Raw genomic sequence first — 19,584 nt, 5'->3', positions numbered from 1 at the left:
TTGCTGGCTGTCCCCCCCGTGGGGACCCGTCTCTCACCCCACTGAACTAATGGGGAGGCCCCACAGCCCTGGGGTGGGATCAGGCGGAAATGCCAGCCCTGCTCTGCGGGGCGGGAGGGCAGGGGGCTGGCGTGACCCAGGCCTGCTGTGGCGGGGCAGACGGCCGGGCAGCAGGGTGCCCAGGCGGTTCTCCTGCCCGGGGCCCAGAGCCCCTGGCTGCGCACGGAGCCAGGCACTCTCCAAACGGGCGGGAGGGGCTGGAGGCCGCGGGCCCGGCCCAGCCTGGGGGGCTGCTAACCCGCTGTCCGTGTTGTGCCAGGCGAGGCAGCGAGCGAGCCCGCGCTCCCCAAGCAGCCAGCGCCGCGGGATCTGAGCTGGCCGCACCTCCAGCCCGACCCCCGCCTCGCCCGCAGCCGGTCGGACATGTTCCCCCCCAGGTCCCCGGCCCTGCTGCCGCCCCAGGAGCCCGACGCGGGCGCCCGCCCCAAGGAGATGCCGCTGCGCCTCAACCCCTTCTCCCGGCGCGAGGACCTGAAGGGCGGGAAGATCAAGCTCTTCGACACGCCCAGCAAGTCGGTCATCTCGCTGTCCTTCGCCCTGCCGCCGCCCGCCCCCTACCAGCTGGGCACGCCCGTCACGCCCGAGCCCGTGGTGGAGGCGCAGTGCGACTTCTCCGCCCCCCTGGTGCTGACAGGCAAGAGCCGCTCGCTGCCCACGTCCCCCGAGCCGGCCCGCCGGGGGAGCCTGGCTCTGTGGGGGGAGCTGGCCCGCGCCTGCCGGCGGCAGGAGTCCCCGGCGTGTGGGGAGGGCCCCCAGCCTCACAGCCCCTTCCCCGCTCAGAGCTGGGGGGCGACGGGGGAGGTGGCAGGGCGCTCGCCCCTTCCCAGCCCCCCCGCGGTGGAGCAGATGGACTGCAGCCCCGACAGCCCCGAGCCCGAGCCGGCGCCCGCCCCGCCGCTCACCAACGGCACCTTCATCAGCACCTCGGCGTCGGGCGCCCAGCCCTGGCCGCCGGGGCCCCCCAACGGCCTGCCCCTCAACAACAACAGCGTGGTGGTGAGCACCCCGCACGGCTGGGGCCGCGGCCTGGAGCGCGGCTGCTCGGAGCTCAGCATCCCCCGCGCGGCGGCCTTGGAGCGGACGGAGCACTCGAGCACGCTGCCCCGGCATGCCTCCAGCGCCGGGCTGGAGCAGGACGAGGTGCTGGCCTGCCCCGGCTGCTGCCTGGGCCCCTTCAGCTTCAGCTTCGCCTCCGTCTGCCCTCGGCCCGCGCCCAGCCCGCCCCGCTACCAGCACCTCACCTGCGAGGCCAAGAGCCTCCTCTGCCAGGACCGGGGCCACCACCCCAAGCGCCCGCCCGAGCCCAGCCTCAAGCTGCCGGAGGCGCAGTCCTAGTGGGGGGCAGATGGGCGATGGACAGATGGGCGAGCCCCCCCGCCTCGGCTCCAGCTCCCCCCATGGCCTGCGCTGAGCAGGGCCCGGAGCAAGGAGCCCAGGAATCCCCGGACCTGGCCTGCCGGCCGGGACCCCACTTCTCCCCTAGGGCCGCCTCAGGGCCGCTCGCCGTGTTGGTGAGACCGTCAGCCATTGTCAAGGCCACGCACAACCTGGGCTCAGGTCCTGGCTGGCCAAGTGTGAGCGGGGAGGAGGGGGACCTCGTGCAGGGAGCGAGAGGCTGGGCACAGACCCAGCAGCCGGCTCTGTGCGGGGCTGGCTCCCTGCAGGGGCACGGGGGGTGGGCGAGTCGTGCTGGGCTGATGTGCAATAACATGGCGGCCTCGTGCGCACGACCCCGTCGGGGCCAGCGCTTCCCCTAGGAGGGGGGAGCGGTGCCGGTTCATGTCCCACCATGGGGACGTGGCTGGGCAGAGGGGCTCTGCACCCCCACTCAAAGCTGGGGGCTCCGGTGACCAGACACAGGTGTGGCACTGATGGACCAGCGGGGCGCGATGCCACCCAGGAGTCTCTGGGAAGGCTCGCTGGGGCAGGTGGGCTGGGCCGGCCCTCCATGCCGCCCCTCCCTGCCCGCGGCTGTGGGGAGAGGAGCAGGGGTGACCCCTGAGCAGGTGCAGTCAGGGGGTCACTCCAGGGCCTGGGGCTCCTTCTTGGTCGCTTGTCCCTGCACGTCCGCTCCCCAGCCCCCGTGCTCAGAGGCGATGGGAGCACAAGCCTGGGGGGCAGCAGTGTGCACTGGGGGCTCCCCTCTGTCCATCACACACAGGGGTAAGGGGGCTGGGTAACGGGTGAGCCGGGCGCTGAGCAGGGGAGACAGCACGATGCCCTCCCCCATGGAACCTGCCTGTCTGGGGGAGGGGGGGGCAGGGCCTGCGGCCCGCCAGGCACAAAGCAGGCTGGATGCCAGTCCCTGGCAAGTGGGGATAAATACACCCCCCCACCCCACCCCCATCACTTCCTGGTTCAGGCCCTGCCCCCTCCATGGCGGCTGTGGAGCAGCCAATGGGGCAGGTCTGTTTGCAATATGGTGGCTGGGGCTTGCCCCCCCCCCCCCCAGCTGCGTCCCCAAGCTGCCCAGTCCCTGCCTGGGGTGGCCCCCGGGCTCCCCGCAGCCGACGTGTACGATGCCCTGGTGCGTGCAGACTCTTGTTTTTTATTATGATTGATAATTGCTAGTAATATATACGGCTTATTTAAGGTGTTCCAATAAAAGTGACTGTCCCAGCACCCACTGTGTGTGTGGTGGGGGGGACGCTGATCTTGCTGGTCGCAGGACAGGGACACAGCCAGGCCTGGGAGTGTGAGTCAGGAAAACCCACCTCAAGTGAGGCCCCTCAGTGCTGTGCCTCGGTTTCCCCATCTGTGTCCTTGGGATTGCACAGCCCTGGGGGTGGGGAGCGTGTCAGCAGCACTGAAGGCTGTTCCTGTGGGTTTCAGCCCCAGGAGGCCCCTGGTTGCAGCGCAGGGAGGAGGGGATGGTGGGGGGCGGGCAGTGGGGCAAGTATGGCTCAGCAGCTGCTGGTGAAAAGGGAGGTGTCGCTGGGGAGGGGGCTCGTCCTTGCTGCCTTCTGGCCGGGGCCCAGGGGGATACACCGGTGCGAGGGATGGAGCCAATCCTGTGCTGGGAGCACGGCAGCTGGGGCCACCCTGGCTCCATCCCTGCACCATGTTGCTGGGGGCAGCTGTCACGGGGTCCCCGGGCGTTGCTCTGGAACTGCTCCCCATGAAGCCAGGCAGGACGCTGGGGAAGTCTCCTCTCCGGGAGCAGCCTGTCTGCAGGACACACAGCTCACCCAGCTTCCACCTTCCTGGGTCTGACCTCGGAGCATTCAGCCTCCTCTGCCCCTCCCTGCGCTTCCCGCAGCCAGTCTGCCCAGGCGTTATCCTGGGGAAGCCAGAGGGTCCTGCCCCCCAACTCCGCAGTCAGACGGGACTCTCAGCCAGCCAGTAAAACAGAAGGTTTATTAGACGACAGGAACATGGTCTAACACAGAGCTTGTAGGTGCAGAGAACGGGACCCCTCAGCTGGGTCCATTTTGGGGGGCAGGGAGCCAGACAACCCCGTCTGCCCTTCACTCCTCGTCCCCAGCCAGCCCCAAACTGACTCCCCCTCCAGCCCCCCCTCCTCTGGGCTTTGTCCCTTTCTGGGCCAGGAGGGCACCTGATTCTTTTGTTCTCCAACCCTTTAGCTCTCACCTTGCAGGGGGGAAGGGCCCAGGCCATCAGGTGCCAGGAGACAGAGTGTCGGCCATTTATGTACCCTGGCCCTTTGCTCTGCAACAATTACACCCCCTTATCCCACCACCTAGAGACTTAAGAAATGCCTAGGGGAAACTGAGGCACCCCTACAGTATTCAGAGGAAACATTAAGAACAGTCCCACTTCGTCACAGCAGCATCTTGGGGTGGGGCATGAGCATTGCCCCGTCTCTGCACCTTGGCCCTGTGCTGCCCCCCCGTTCAGCCCAGCCCCACTGCAGCGTGGCTCCCCACGCCAGCCTGGCCCCCTTCTCACCTGCCCCAGGCACGCGGCCAGCTCCCACCCCCCTGGGCTCGTGACCGTCCTTGGTCATAAATCTTCACATGCCGGCGCCAGCCAAACTTCTGGGCCTGCTCTGCCCCCCTGCCTGCAGCACCGGCCTCCTCCCACGCCCTCTGCTTGCCCCCAGCCTCCGGCCGCTCTCGGCTCCCTGCACTGCCCAGCTCCAGGGATGGCTGCTGGGCCGCACTTTGACAGGCCCCTGCAAGCCCAGCGGGGGGAGGGGGTGTGCCGCGTTGTGTCTCTGAAGCCTGGGGGAGCAGGGGGTGCCGTGTGGGTCCCGTGTTGTGTCTCTGAAGTCTGGGGGAGGATGGGGGGCTTAAGGAAATCGAGGCTCGGGTGATCTTCAGTGGGATTCTGCCTGTTCCTAGAGAAGGGCAACAAAGGTGTGACAAGATGATGACTATCCACAGCTGGGTCAGGCAGCGGCGCTGTGTCACGGAGTCCCTGGGCGATGCTCTGGAACTGCTCCCCATGAAGTCAGTCAGGACTCTGGGGTAGTCGCCTTTCTGTGAGCAGCCTGTCTTCAGGACACGCAGCTCACACAGCTTCCACCTTCCTGGGTCTGACCTCGGAGCATTCAGCATCCTCTGCCCCTCTGTGCGCTTCCCACAGCCAGTCCACCCAGGCGGGGTCCTGGGGAAGCCAGAGGGTCCTGCACCCCAACTTCGCAGTCAGACGGGACTCTCAGCCAGCCAGTAAAACAGAAGGTTTATTAGACGACAGGAACATGGTCTAAAACAGAGCTTGCAGGTGCAGAGAACGGGACCCCTCAGCTGGGTCCATTCTGGGGGGCAGTGAGCCAGACAACCATGTCTGCACCTCACTCCATGTCCCAGCCAGCCCCAAACTGAAAACCCCTCCAGCCCCTCCTCCTCTGGGCTTTGTTCCTTTCCCGGGCCAGGAGGTCACCTGATTCCTTTGTTCTCCAACCCTTCAGCTCTCACCTTGCAGGGGGGGAAGGGCCCAGGCCATCAGTTGCCAGGAAACAGGGTGTCGGCCATTCTCTGTGTCCAGACCCCTGCACACACCTGCCCTCTAGGGCACTGCAATGATCATACACCCTTACTCCACCCCCTAGATACTTAAGAACTGCCTAGGGGAAACTGAGGCACCCCCACACTATTCAGAGGAAACATTAAGAACAGTCCCACTTCGTCACACGCTGTCAGGAGGGCGTTGGGATGTGTGGCCACTGGGAGGCATTCCTGGGCAGAGGACAGTTCTCTCGGGATGGACTTCATCTGAGTAGGGAGGGAAATAGCCTTCTAGGATGGAGGCTGGCACAACAGATTCAGAGAGCTGTAAACTAGGAATCTGGGGGAGATGGATGGTCGGTTGGGACATGTCCAGGTAATCTCCACGCCGGATTTTAGCCTTGAGAGGGAAGAAAACGAAGTAAGAAAGGAGACAGCTGTGGGTAGGAGAATGGACATGAGGAGGAAGGGCAGCGTGGATACCAGCCTAGTAGGAGATACGGGCTGTAGAATGACCATGCCTCATCGGGTAAAGAACGTGAGCGAGGCCAAACAGCAAAAATGAAGCTGTTTGTACAGCAATGCGAGGAGCCCAGGTAACAAAAGGGAGGAACTAGAGGTACCGGTGCAGGAAGTGAAACCGGGTATTCTAGGGAGACCAGAAACAGGGTGGAATGGTCGTCACGACTGGAGTACGGGTATGGAAGGGGATGTGCTGTTTAGGAAAGACCGAAATAAAGGCAAAGGGGGTGGAGTAGCATTGTCTATCACTGAGGAGGTAGAATGTAAAGAAATCAGCGATGGAATGGACAAGACAGAGTCTGTCTGGGCAAAAATCACATTGGGGAAGAAAGCTACTAGATCCTGCCCTGGGCTAGTGCTTGGGGTGTGCTAGAGACCACCAGGATCCGATCTGGATATGGATAGAGCCCTCTTTCATGTTTTTAAAGAAGTAAATACTAATGGGAATTGTGTGATCATGGGAGACTTTAACTTGGAGGACGAGTGCTAGTCATAATAATCGGGCTCAGATGTTCCTAGATGCGATAGCTGATGGATTCCTTCACCAAGTAGTTGCTGAACCGACAAGAGGGGATGCCATTCTAGATTTGGTTTTGGTGAGTAGTGAGGACCTCATAGAAGTAATGGCTGTAGGGGACAACCTTGGTTCGAGTGATCATGAGCTAATTCAGTTCAAACTAAATGGAAGGATAAACAAAAATAGATCTGCAACTAGGGTTTTCGATTTCAAAAGGGCTGACTTTAAAAAATTAAGGAAATTAGAATCATAGAATCATAGAATATAAGGGTTGGAAGGGACCCCAGAAGGTCATCTAGTCCAACCCCCTGCTCGAAGCAGGACCAATTCCCAGTTAAATCATCAATTAGTTAGGGAAGTGGGTTGGACTGAAAAACTTGTGGCTCTAAAGGCGGAGGAGGCCTGGAATTACTTCAAGTCAAGGTTGCAGAAACTACCAGAAGCCTGCATCCCAAGAAAGGGGGAAAACTCATAGGCAGGAGGTGTAGACCAAGCTGGATGAGCAAGCATCTCAGAGAGGTGATTAAGAAAAAGCAGAAAGTCTACAAGGAGTGGAAGATGGGAGGGATCAGCAAGGAAAGCTACCTTATTGAGGTCAGAACATGTAGGGATAAAGTGAGAAAGGCCAAAAGGAGTTGGACCTTGCAAAGGGAATTAAAACCAATAGTACAAGGTTCTATAGCCATATAAATAAGAAGAAAACAAAGAAAGAAATTGCAAGTCCGTTAGCAAGAATTTTTAATGAATCTGTAAACTCAGGGGTTGTACCGTATGACTGGAGAATTGCTAGCATAGTTCGTATTTTTAAGAAAGGAAAAAAAAGTGATCCAGGTGTGACGAAGTGGGACTGTTCTTAATGTTTCCTCTGAATATTGTGGGGGAGCCTCAGTTTCCCCTAGGCAGTTCTTAAATATCTAGGGGGTGGGGTAAGGGTGTAGGATCATTGTAGAGCCCTAGAGGGCAGGTGTGTGCAGGAGTCTGGACACAGACAATGGCCGACACCCTGTTTCCTGGCAACTGATGGCCTGGGCCCTTCCCCCCTGCAAGGTGAGAGCTAAAGGGTTGGAGAACAAAGGGATCAGGTGACCTCCTGGCCCGGGAAAGGGACAAAGCCCAGAGGAGGAGGGGCTGGAGGGAGTTTCAGTTTGGGGCTGGCGGGGGACATGGAGTGAAGTGCAGACGTGGTTGTCTGGCTCACTGCCCCCCAAAATGGACCCAGCTGAGGGGTCTGGTTCTCTGCACTGACAAGCTCTGTTTTAGACCATGTTCCTGTCGTCTAATAAACCTCTGTTTTACTGGCTGGCTGAGAGTCCCGTCTGACTGCGGAGTTGGGGTGCAGGACCCTCTGGCTTCCCCAGGACCCCGCCTGAGCGGACTCGCTGTGGGAAGCGCAGGGAGGGCAGAGGAGGCTGAATGCTCCGAGGTCAGAGCCAGGAAGGGGAAGCTGGGTGAGCTGTGTGTCCTGCAGACAGGCTGCTCCCAGAGAGGAGACTTCCCCAGAGTCCTGCCTGGCTTCATGGGGAGCAGTTCCAGAGCATCGCCCAGGGACTCTGTGACACCAGGTAACTACACGTCTTTTAGTTTGACATCTGTAGTATGCAAGGTCTTGGAAAAAATTTTGAAGGAGAAAGTAGTTAAGGACATTGAGGTCAATGGTAACTGGGACAAAATATGGCTTTACAAAAGGTAGATCGTGCCAAACCAACTTGATCTCCTTCTTTGAGAAGAAAAGGAGTACTTGTAGCACCTTAGAGACTAACCAATACAGCTCACTTCATCATGCTCAAATAAATTGGTTAGTCTCTAAGGTGCTACAAGTCCTCCTTTTCTTTTTGCGAATACAGACTAACACGGCTGTTACTCTGAAACCTGTTCTTTGAGAAGGTAACAGATTTTTTTAGACAAAGGAAACGCAGTGGATCTAATTTACCTCGATTTCACTAAGGCATTTGATATGGTTCCACATGGGGAATTACTAGCTAAATTGGAAAAGCTGGGGATCAATTTGAAAGGTGGATAAGGAACTGGTTAAAGGGGAGACTACAGTGGGTCACAATGAAAGGTGAACTGTCAGCCTGGAGGGAGGTTACCAGTGGAGTTCCTCAGGGATCGGTTTTGGGACCAATCTTATTTAATCTTTTTATTACTGACCTTGGCACAAAACGTGGGAATGTGCTAATAAAATTTGCGGATGATACAAAGCTGGGAGGTATTGCCAATACAGAGAAGGACCGGGATATCCTACAGGAAGATCTGGATGACCTTGTAAACTGGAGTAATAGTAATAGGATGAAATTTAATAGGCAAAAGTGCAAGGTCATGCATTTAGGGATTAATAACAAGAATTTCTGTTATAAACTGGGGACGCATCACTTGGAAGTAACAGAGAAGGAGAAGGACCTTGGAGTATTGGTTTATCACAGAATGACTATGAGCCGCCAATGTGACATGGCCGTGAAAAAAGCTAATGCGGTCTGAGGATGCATCAGGCGAGGTATTTCCAGTAGAGATCAGGAGGCGTTAGTACCGGTATACAAGGCACTGGGGAGACCTCCCCTGGAATACTGTGTGCCGTTCTGGTCTCCCATGTTTAAGAAAGATGAATTCAAACTGGAAGAGGTGCAGAGAAGGGCTATTAGGATGATCCGAGGAATGGAAAACCTGTCTTATGAAGGGAGACTCAAAGAGCTTGGCTTGTTTAGCCTAACCAAAAGAAGGTTGAGGGGAGATAGGATTGCTCTCTATAAATATATCAGAGAGATAAATACCGGAGAGGGAGAAGAATTATTTAAGCTCAGTACCAATGTGGACACAAGAACAAATGGATTTAAACTGGCCATCGGGAAGTTTAGACTTGAAATTAGACGAAGGTTTCTAACCATCAGAAAAGTGAAGTTCTGGAACAGCCTTCCAAGGGGAGCAGTGGGGGCAAAAGACATATCTGGCTTCAAGACTAAGCTTGATAAGTTTATGGAGGGGATGGTATGATGGGATAGCCTAATTTTGGCAATTAATTGATCTTCGACTATTAGCAGTAGATATGCCCAATGGCCTGTGATGGGATGTTAGATGGGGTGGGATCTAAGTTACTACAGAGAATTCTTTCCTGGGTGTCTGGCTGGTGAGTCTTGCCCACATGCTCTGGGTTTAGCTGATCACCATATTTGGGGTCGGGAAGGAATTTTCCTCCAGGGCAGATTGGCAGAAACCCTGCGGGTTTTTCACCGTCCTCTGCAGCGTGGGGCACAGGTCACTTGCTGGAGGATTCTCTGCACCTTGAAGTCTTTAAACCACGAATTGAGGACTTAGCTCAGACATAGGTCAGGAGCGGGTGGGTGAGATTCTGTGGCCGGCATTGTGCAGGAGGTCAGACTAGATGATCATAATGGTCCCTTCTGACCTTAAAGTCTATGAGTCTGTGAATCTATGTTGTGTCTCTGAAGCCCAGGGGAGAAGGAGCGGGGGCGTGTTGTGTCTCTGAAGGCCGGAGGGGTGTGTGGGGGGCGTGGGGGGACGTGTTGTGTCTCTGAAGGCCGGAGGGGTGTGGGGGGTGTGTGTTGTGTCTCTGAAGACCGGAGGGGCGTGGGGGGGGGGGGGGCGTGTTGTGTCTCTGAAGGCCGGAGGGGTGTGGGGAGGGCGTGTTGTGTCTCTGAAGGCCAGGGGTGTGTGGGGGGGGGCGTGTTGTGTCTCTGAAGGCCGGAGGGGTGTGGGGGGGTGTGGGGGGGTGTGGGGGGCGTGTTGTGTCTCTGAAGGCCAGGAGGGGTGTGTGGGGGGGCGTGTTGTGTCTCTGAAGGCCAGGAGGGGTGTGGAGGGGGTGTGGGGGGGCGTGTTGTGTCTCTGAAGGCCGGAGGGGTGTGGGGTGTGGGGGGGGGGGGCGTGTTGTGTCTCTGAAGGCCGGAGGGGTGTGGGGGGGGTGTGGGGGGGCGTGTTGTGTCTCTGAAGGCCAGGAGGGGTGTGGGGGGGGCGTGTTGTGTCTCTGAAGGCCGGAGGGGTGTGGAGGGGGTGTGGGGGGGCGTGTTGCGTCTCTGAAGGCCGGAGGGGTGTGGGGGGGGCGTGTTGTGTCTCTGAAGGCCGGGGGCAGGACCGGGGGGGCCGTGTTGGGCTCACCCAGCCCTTGCCCCGCTAACCCATCAAACGCTGGGTGCGGAAGGCAGGGCGGCGAGGGCTGTGCCCCAGGCCCGGCGGTGACACCCCCGGGCACAGCTGGGCCTGGGACCAGCCCTGGGTGCTCTGGGTCACTGCTCTGCTGCCCCAGCGGCCGGGCAGCGCCCCAATCCCAGCCACGCCGGGCTGTGGGCTGCAGAAATCACCCCGCACGAGCGACCCGGCCTGCGTGGGAGCCCACCACCGTTAGAAAGGGGCAGGCTGCTTGCCCTGCATGGGCCCATGCCCACAGCCAGGGGGCTGCAGGAGGATCTGTGGGGCAGAGCGCAGCTCCCTGCTCCTGCCCTGCTGGCAGGTGTCGGCAAGCCGTGGGGAGCGCTCTGGGCGCCCCTCCCCGGAGCCTGCCCCACTGGGGCATTTAGTGGCCACTCGCCCGCATGGAACCCAGCCCCATGTGCGGGAAGGGGGCTGGCTGTGTGCTGATGGCCGGCAGCTCTTTTCGTGGGCATGACGCCCCAGCCCTTTGCTGCGAGCACCCTGCCCTGCCCAGTGCGCGAGCTGGCACCTGCCGGGGGCGAGGCCGGGCTCCAGGCCGGAGCAGGGGCCCTGCCCCCCAGGCAGGGGGCAAGGCTGAGTGTGGAGCAGGCGATGCTGGTGGGGCCGGCCCTCGGGCGCTGTGTCCTCGGCACTGGGAGCAGGGCAGGAAGACGACACAGGAGCCGAGCCTGGCGCAGTGGGAGCTGTAAGGGAACAGCCAGGGTGAGCTGGGCCGGGGGGTCAGTCCCCCGCCCCCGGCTGGGGCAGGCCTGAGACCCTGACGGATGCAATGGCAGTGCCAGCTAGGCCTGGCCTCTGCCCCTCGTACAGCCGGGGTGGGGGGCCTGGTTCTGTGGCTCTGCACGGCCTGGGGAACGGGGTGAGTTTGGGCTCAGGGGCGGCTGATTTGGGGCATGCCCAGGGCGACGCGAATCGACCTGACTGGTGCCCGGAGCCCGCAGGGGAGCCTGGCTGGTGCTTTAGTTCAGAAACATCCTCGGTTATACTGAGCCCTGGATCTGCACCACAGGGAGGAGGGGGACAGGCACGCTTGCTGGGCCCCCCTGTTACCCCAGCACAACCCACTGAACCCACAGCTAACCTGTGTGCCCTGCCCCGCAGCACCACCCTGAAAACCCACCGCTCCCCTGCCCCCCGAGTGCCCTGCCCCCCAGCACCACCCTGCAAAGCCACCGCTCCCCTGCCCCCCATGTGCCCTACCCCCCAGCACCACCCTGAAAACCCCCCACGTCCCTGTCCCCCGTGTGCCCTGCCCTGCAGCACCGCCCTGCAAACACCCCACTCCCCTGCCCCCAGTGTGCCCTGCCCCCCCAGCACCACCCTGAAAACCCACCGCTCCCCTGCCCCCCGAGTGCCCTGCCCCCCAGCACCACCCTGCAACCCCCCCGCGTCCCTGTCCCCCGTGTGCCCTGCCCCCCCAGCACCGCCCTGCAAACACCCCGCTCCCCTGCCCCCAGTGTGCCCTGCCCCCCAGCACTGCCCTGCAAACCCACCATGCCCCTGCCCTCCGAGTGCCCTGCCCCCCAGCCCCGCTCTGCAAACTCACCACTTCCCCGCCCCCCCGGTGTGCCCTGCCCCCCAGCCCTGCCCTGCAAACCCACCACTCCCCTGCCCCCATGTGCCCTGCCCCCCAGCCCCACCCTGCAAACCTGGACCTTGCCCAAGATGTCCCCAATACGGGGATGGTGCTGCAGACTCACAGGACTGTCCAGTAGGGCTCTCACTGATTGTCCCTCCAGGGACTCGAAGGAAACCAACGTCTGGCTGGGCTGGGCTGGCTGGGTGCCTTCTCACAGATCCATGGCTTTGGAGAGTAGCACGAGTCCCTGTTTATGAAGCCATTTCTTATTACTCCACACGACGTATAGCTGTAACTCGTGTAGCTCCAGTCTCTGGAAAGAGAAGGGGCATTGCTGAGACAGCCTGGCCCGCCCTACGCTGACTGTCAGCTCTGCCACCCTGGCGCACTAAGGCCAGGTCACCATCGATTTCAAGGCCAGAGTCGCTTCTTGACTTTAGCAAAGCTTTTGACACGGTCTCCCACAGAATTCTTGTCAGCAAGTTAAGGAAGTATGGGCTGGATGAATGCACTACAAGGTGGGTAGAAAGCTGGCTAGATTGTCGGGCTCAACGGGTAGTGATCAATGGCTCCATGTCTAGTTGGCAGCCGGTATCAAGTGGAGTGCCCCAAGGGTCGGTCCTGGGGCCGGTTTTGTTCAATATCTTCATAAATGATCTGGAGGATGGTGTGGATTGCACTCTCAGCAAATTTGCGGATGATACTAAACTGGGAGGAGTGGTAGATACGCTGGAGGGGAGGGTGTCACGGAGTCCCTGGGCGATGCTCTGGAACTGCTCCCCATGAAGTCAGTCAGGACTCTGGGGCAGTCGCCTTTCTGTGAGCAGCCTGTCTGCAGGACACACAGCTCACACAGCTTCCACCTTCCTGGGTCTGACCTCGGAGCATTCAGCATCCTCTGCCTCTCCGTGCGCTTTCCCCCAGCGAGTCCGCTCAGGCAGTGCTCCTGGGGAAGCCAGAGGGTCCTGCACCCCAACTTCGCAGTCAGACGTGACTCTCAGCCAGCCAGTAAAACAGAAGGTTTATTAGACGACAGGAACATGGTCTAAAGTAGAGCTTGCAGGTGCAGAGAACGGGACCCCTCAGCTGGGTCCATTCTGGGGGGCAGTGAGCCAGACAACCACGTCTGCACTTCACTCCATGTCCCAGCCAGCCCCAAACTGAAACTCCCTCCAGCCCCTCCTCCTCTGGGCTTTGTTCCTTTCCCGGGCCAGGAGGTCACCTGATTCCTTTGTTCTCCAACCCTTTAGCTCTCACCTTGCAGGGGGGGAAGGGCCCAGGCCATCAGTTGCCAGGAAACAGGGAGTTGGCCATTCTCTGTGTCCAGACTCCTGCACACACCTGCCCTCTAGGGCTCTGCAATGATCATACACCCTTACCCCACCCCCTAGATACTTAAGAACTGCCTAGGGGAAACTGAGGCACCCCCACACTATTCAGAGGAAACATTAAGAACAGTCCCACTTTGTCACAGAGGGATAGGATACAGAAGGACCTAGACAAATTGGAGGATTGGGCCAAAAGAAATCTGATGAGGTTCAATAAGGATAAGTGCAGAGTCCTGCACTTAGGACGGAAGAACCCAATGCACAGCTAGAGACTAGGGACCGAATGGCTAGGCAGCAGTTCTGCGGAAAAGGACCTAGGGGTGACAGTGGACGAGAAGCTGGATATGAGTCAGCAGTGTGCCCTTGTTGCCAAGAAGGCCAATGGCATTTTGGGATGTATAAGTAGGGGCATTGCCAGCAGATCGAGGGACGTGATCGTTCCCCTCTATTCGACATTGGTGAGGCCTCATCTGGAGTACTGTGTCCAGTTTTGGGCCCCACACTTCAAGAAGGATGTGGATAAATTGGAGAGAGTCCAGCGAAGGGCAACAAAAATGATTAGGGGTCTGGAACACATGAGTTATGAGGAGAGGCTGAGGGAGCTGGGATTGTTTAGCCTGCAGAAGAGAAGAATGAGGGGGGATTTGACAGCTGCTTTCAACTACCTGAAAGGGGGTTCCAAAGAGGATGGCTCTAGACTGTTCTCAATGGTAGCAGATGACAGAACGAGGAGTAATGGTCTCAAGCTGCAGTGGGGGAGGTTTAGATTGGATATTAGGAAAAACTTTTTCACTAAGAGGGTGGTGAAACACTGGAATGCGTTACCTAGGGAGGTGGTAGAATCTCCTTCCTTAGAGGTTTTTAAGGTCAGGCTTGACAAAGCCCTGGCTGGGATGATTTAACTGGGAATTGGTCCTGCTTTGAGCAGGGGGTTGGACTAGATGACCTTCTGGGGTCCCTTCCAACCCTGATATTCTATGATTCTATGATTCACCCAGCGACAGCCGCAGCCCAGCCAGGAGCCCCACCTTCAGCGAAAGGACACCCCCTCGTCACGGAAACCCGGGGGACGGAGACTCCGCCGCGTGCCTGGGTGAGTTGTTCCATTGGTTAATTCCCCGCCCGGTTTTCTGCCTTATTTCCTGTCTGATTTTTGTCTCTCTTCGTCTTCCAGCCACTGGGGCTTGCTCTGCTCTCGTCTGCAGCTAGATTGAGGAGCCGCCTGCCACCAGAAATCTGCTCTGTATGTAGGTGCCCTGGGCCCAGATCCACAAAGACACGCAAGTCCCAGGCCTCGGCACCCTGCGCTGCAGAAAATCCCCCCTCGGCTGCCGCTGAGCCCTGGAGGAGCCTAAAGTCACTCAGCACCTAACCTTTGGCTGTCAAGGTTTCCTGGCCCTGGCTGCTGTGGTCACAGCTGAGCTTCTGCCTTGGAATCCTGTCCCCCCTGGGCATTCTCACCTCCCCTGCCTGCTGCTGCTTCTGCCGGCTCCCTTCAGCCTCTCCTGCCCCTCTGCCCCTCTCGGTGGGCTTGGCACAGGGCTCGTCTCCCTGTCCACCCTGGTCCAGTCGTGCTGCTTCTGCCCCCGGCTCTGCGGTGACTCAGCTCTGCCTCTCCATACTCAGCTTCATGGATTCCCGGGCCAGAAGGGACCACCGTGCAAATCTAGTCTGACCCCCTGCACAGCACGGGCCCTAGGACCGGCCTGACCTCCTGCACAGCGTGGGCTAGAGACCTGCCCCTGTACGGGGAGACTTTGGCAAACCAGTAAAGTGCCTGAAACCACTATGGCTTATTGCGAAAAGCAGCCAAGTCAGCAGGCTTAGCTTAACAAAGGTTTCAGAGTAACAGCCGTGTTAGTCTGTATTCGCAAAAAGAAAAGGAGTACTTGTGGCACCTTAGAGACTAACCAATTTATTTGAGCATGAGCTTTCGTGAGCTACAGCTCACTTCATCAGAAAGAACCAAAGGTGTGTGTGATGGTGGTGGTGGAGGGGATTGGGTGCCACAGAAAGGGCAGCTTGACCCCGCGTCCTTCCTGATAAGAATTGTGTTGAAGTTGCTGATACATGCATCTTAGAATCATAGAATATCAGCGTTGGAAGGGACCTCAGGAGGTCATCTAATCCAAACCCATGCTCAAAGCAGGACCAATCCCCAACTAAATCATCCCAGCCAGGGCTTTGTTGAGCCTGACCTTAAAAACTTCTAAGGAAGGAGATTCCAGCACCTCCCTAGGTAACGCATTCCAGTGCTTCACCACCCTCCTCGTGAAAAAGTTTTTCCTAATATCCAATCTAAACCTCCCCCACTGCAACTTGAGACCATTACTCCTCGTTCTATCATCTGCCACCACTGAGAACAGTCTAGAGCCATCCTCTCTGGAACCCCCTTTCAGGTAGTTGAAAGCAGCTATCAAATCCCCTCTCATTGTTCTCTTCCGCAGACTAAACAATCCCAGTTCCCTCAGCCTCTCCTCATAAGTCATGTGCTCCAGACCCCTAATCATTTTTGTTGCCCTTTGCTGGACTCCCTCCAATTTATCCACATCCTTCTTGTAGTGTGGGGCCCAAAACTGGACACAGTACTCCAGATGAGGCCTCACCAATGTCGAATAGAGGGGAACGATCACGTCTCTCGATCTGCTGGCAGTGCCCTTACTTATACATCCCAAAATGCCATTGGCCTTCTTAGCAACAAGGGCAAACTGCTGACTCATATCCAGCTTCTCGTCCACTGTAACCCCTAGGTCCTTTTCTGCAGAACTGCTGCTGAGCCATTCGGTCCCTAGTCTGTAGCGGGGCATGGGGTTCTTCCGTCCTAAGTGCAGGACTCTGCACTTGTCCTTGTTGAACCTCATCAGATTTCTTTTGGCCCAATCCTCCAATTTGTCTAGGTCCCTCTGTATCCTATCCCTACCCTCCAGCCTATCTACCACTCCTCCCAGTTTAGTGTCATCCGCAAACTTGCTGAGGGTGCAATCCACACCATCCTCTAGATCATTAATGAAGATATTGAACAAAACTGGCCCCAGGACCGATCCTTGGGGCACTCCGCTTGATACCGGCTGCCAACTAGACATGGAGCCATTGATCACTACCCGTTGAGCCCGACAATCTAGGCAGCTTTCTATCCACCTTATAGTCCATTCATCCAGCCCATACTTCTTTAACTTGCTGGCAAGAATACTGTGGGAGACCGTGTCAAAAGCTTTACTAAAGTCAAGGAACAACACGTCCACTGCTTTCCCCTCATCCACAGAGCCAATTATCTCGTCATAGAAGGCAATTAGATTAGTCAGGCATGACTTGCCCTTGTTGAATCCATGCTGACTGTTCCTGATCACTTTCCTCTCCTCGAAGTGCTTCAGAATTGATTCCTTGAGGAACTGCTCCATGATTTTTCCGGGGACTGAGGGGAGGCTGACTGGCCTGTAGTTCCCCGGATCCTCCTTCTTCCCTTTTTTAAAGATGGGCACTACATTAGCCTTTTTCCAGGTCAAAGCAGGTAGAAGCAGGGTGGGGGTGTAATTGTCCCAGGTCACTGGGTCAGGGCTCGAGCCAGTCCTGTGTTGTATTGTTGAAAAGGGACCCCCTAGATATTGAACCCGGCCCTGGTTGCTGCCGGCTCCACCTGGCAGAAGGGTTACAAATGGAACTAATAGGGCACATGTTAGATGGATTAAAAACTGGCTCACTGGGAGGTTGCAAAATGTCTTTGTTCACAATGAGCGGGGCCATTTCTAGCAGGATCCGAAAGATTGGTTTCTGGTCCAACACTTCAATATTATCAAGAATCTAGATCATGATATAAAATCTTGGCTGGTAATTATGCAGGTGACACAAAGATTGGTGGAGTGGTGAGTAATGAGGAAGACAGGAGACTGTCACAGTCATCTGTATTGGCTGGTTAAATAGTCACAATCCGACAAAACGTGATTTAATACAGCCAAATGCATGGCAGTGCATCTGGGAACCAAGAACACTGGTTATTTCTACAGGACATGTGTAACGATATTGACATGAACTGTGACTGTATAGATCATTGTTGCAACCACTGTTATATATTCGCAGCAGATTTTGTACAAAGGTTATCGTGTGAGGTGTCTATGGAGAGGTTATAATTTGCTGATTATGATGATGCTATCTGTATGGGTGTGTCATTGTTGTAGTTGAAGTTATGAATATTGGCTATGTACTTGTATCTTAATGTGTTTTCATAGAATCATAGAATATCAAGGTTGGAAGGCACCTCAGGAGGTCATCTAGTCCAACCCCTTGCTCAAAGCAGGACCAATCCCCAATTTTTGCCCCAGATCCCTAAATGGCCCCCTCAAGGATTGAACTCACAACCCTGGGTTTAGCAGGCCAATGCTCAAATCACTGAGCTCTCCCCCCCCCCAGTAGCCTCAGTGAAGCATTTGGTCAGCTTCTTGACAAAGGACTATTCTCAGTAAGTGCCCAGTCAAGAAACACCTAACTGACAATGAACTTTGGGGGACACCAATCCACATCTGAGCTTTCCTGGGAACGTTCAAACTAACATGTAAACAATGGTGTCGGCCTGTAAAGAACTGAGACGTGTATGGACATGTGACTCCAAACTCCATCTTGCCGCTGTGTCCGTCTATGGGCAGAGAATATAAAATGCCCTGAAAACACCTCCATCTTGTCTTCAATCCTGCTTCTTACTTCTGGAGGAACCTTACCGCAAACTGAAGCTCTGAACAAAGGACTGAATGACCCATCCCAGCTGGGGATGTTCTCCAGAGGCTTGATTTGAACCGGAAGTTTATTCCATCCCTGCTACAAGCCTGACCCAAGAACTCTGCCATCACTGTATGTCATTGACTCCATTGAACCAATTCTAGCTCTCATCTCTCTCTTTTTCCTTTTATGTATAAACCTTTAGATTTTACATTCTAAGGGATTAGCAACAGCGTGATTTGTGGGTAAGATCTGATTTGTATATTGACCTGGGTCTGGGGTTTGGTCCTTTGGGATTGAGGGAACCTTTTTTCTTTTGCTGGGGTGTTGGTTTTCATAACCATTCATCCCCATAACGAGGGGCACTGGTGGTGATGCTGGGAAACGGTAGTGTCTAAGGGAATTGCTTGCGGTAAAACCAAAGTCCTCTCTGTCTGGCTGGTTTGGTGTGCCTTAGAGGTGGAGAAACCCCAGCCTTGGGCTGTAATTGCTCTGCTTAAAGCAATTTGTCCTGAATTGGTACTCTCAGAAGTGTCCCACCAAGGGCAGCATCATTACAACATGAGACTTTGTCTTGGGAAGCAGCGACTCACAAAAGGACTTTGTGTGGCCTCAACGTGAGCCATGAGTGCAAGGCTGTGGCAGAAAGAGCTAACATGCTCCATGGGTGTATAAAAAAGGGACTTTCCAGTAGAAATAAGGAAGTGATCTTAGCCTGACCATGCTGCGTACAGAGGCGATACTAGAATACTGTGTCCAATCCTGGTGTCCGCACCTGAAGAAGGATATGGAAATACCAGAGAATGTTCAGAGGAGGGTCACAAAAATGATCCAGAGGATGGAAAACAGGATGTATGATCCGAGGTTTGAGGAGCCCAATCTAATCCGCTTATCAAAGACAAGGTTGAGAGGTGACGCCGTCTCAGTGTCTAGGTTCTGACACATGGAAAAGAGAGCTGACACCAAGGGGCTTTTCAGGCTAGCAGACAAAGCCATAACAAGGTCCAATGGCTGGAAGTTGGAGTTGGACAAATTCAACCTTGAAATAAGATGCTGTTTCCTAGCTGTGAGGGTGATTAACCACTAGAACAGTTCACCATGGTGTCTCCATGGCTTGGAGTCTTTAAATCGAGGTCAGATAGATTTCTAGAAGATACGTTTTAGTGCATCTTTGGGGAGCAGTGCTCTGGCCTGTGTGTGACGGATGTCAGGCTAGATGAACATCGTGGTCCCTTCTGGTCTAGGAATAAATTACTGGTTGGGACTGTCCTCTGTGTGCCCTCACTGAATGTGATCAGGTCATGAGACCTCCCACACCTCTCCCAGACTGAAGTCCCTCATAACACAGGTTTTCTTCCCACGTCACAGACAAGAGGTTAGTGAGTATCCCATTCTGTTCTCTGGTTTGATTTGGTGTCTGTAACAGACCCCACCCGTGCACCCGCTGGGCTTTGTTAGCACATTCATCCATAGGCATGATCCTGCACTTCTGAGTTAGCAACACCTCTAAAACAGGTGATGCTGCCTTTCATGCAGAGTGCCCCCCAAAAACCTTCCTAAAGAGGCTGTAACCAGAGAGTTTAACATCCCCGTCCTGTGACTCATCCCGCCAGGCCTCAGTGATGACAATAATACCTCATTTCTTCTCATCAGTGAGAATTTCCAATTCCTCTGGCTTGTTAGCCAGATTCCCAGCATTGGGTCAGAGACAATTAAGAAATGTCTCCTCTTCACGTTCCCTGCCAGCGCTGTTAAGTATGTTCCTGACATCTGGATTTGTGTTTTACACTCATTTGCTCT

General features: G+C 56.3%; 2 protein-coding genes and 1 long non-coding RNA gene across 4 annotated transcripts in view; 2 read left to right on the top strand and 1 right to left on the bottom strand.

Annotated features, from left to right (window-relative positions):
* The window catches only part of TESK1 (testis associated actin remodelling kinase 1), a 30,107-nt gene extending 27,425 nt beyond the window's left edge, over positions 1–2,682 (top strand). The window contains exon 10 of the mRNA XM_048834691.2: positions 320–2,682. Within this exon, the coding sequence (XP_048690648.1) occupies positions 320–1,395 (1,076 nt within the window). The 3' untranslated portion in view covers positions 1,396–2,682. The remainder of the gene's footprint in view (positions 1–319) is intronic.
* A 4,772-nt stretch (positions 2,683–7,454) lies between these two features.
* LOC142072087 (uncharacterized) lies at positions 7,455–17,995 on the top strand. Of its 2 annotated transcripts, XR_012668340.1 has the most exons (3): positions 7,455–7,571; positions 14,076–14,170; positions 14,252–17,995. It is a non-coding gene; the product is annotated as an uncharacterized LOC142072087 (long non-coding RNA). The 2 variants fall into 2 exon arrangements; XR_012668339.1 differs by having other exon boundaries at positions 14,076–17,995.
* CD72 (CD72 molecule) overlaps positions 9,964–19,584 on the bottom strand; it is a 27,285-nt gene continuing 17,664 nt past the window's right edge. Inside the window, exons 7-8 of the mRNA XM_075128311.1 lie at positions 11,871–12,062; positions 9,964–10,853 (exon numbers count right to left, since the gene is read on the bottom strand). Coding sequence (XP_074984412.1) covers positions 11,891–12,062 — 172 coding nt within the window. The 3' untranslated portion in view covers positions 9,964–10,853; positions 11,871–11,890. The remainder of the gene's footprint in view (positions 10,854–11,870; positions 12,063–19,584) is intronic.

Source organism: Caretta caretta, chromosome 5 (genome assembly GCF_965140235.1).
Source record: "Caretta caretta isolate rCarCar2 chromosome 5, rCarCar1.hap1, whole genome shotgun sequence".
NCBI classification, from domain to species: domain Eukaryota; kingdom Metazoa; phylum Chordata; order Testudines; family Cheloniidae; genus Caretta; species Caretta caretta.
This window is presented reverse-complemented; position numbering and strand designations above follow the sequence as displayed.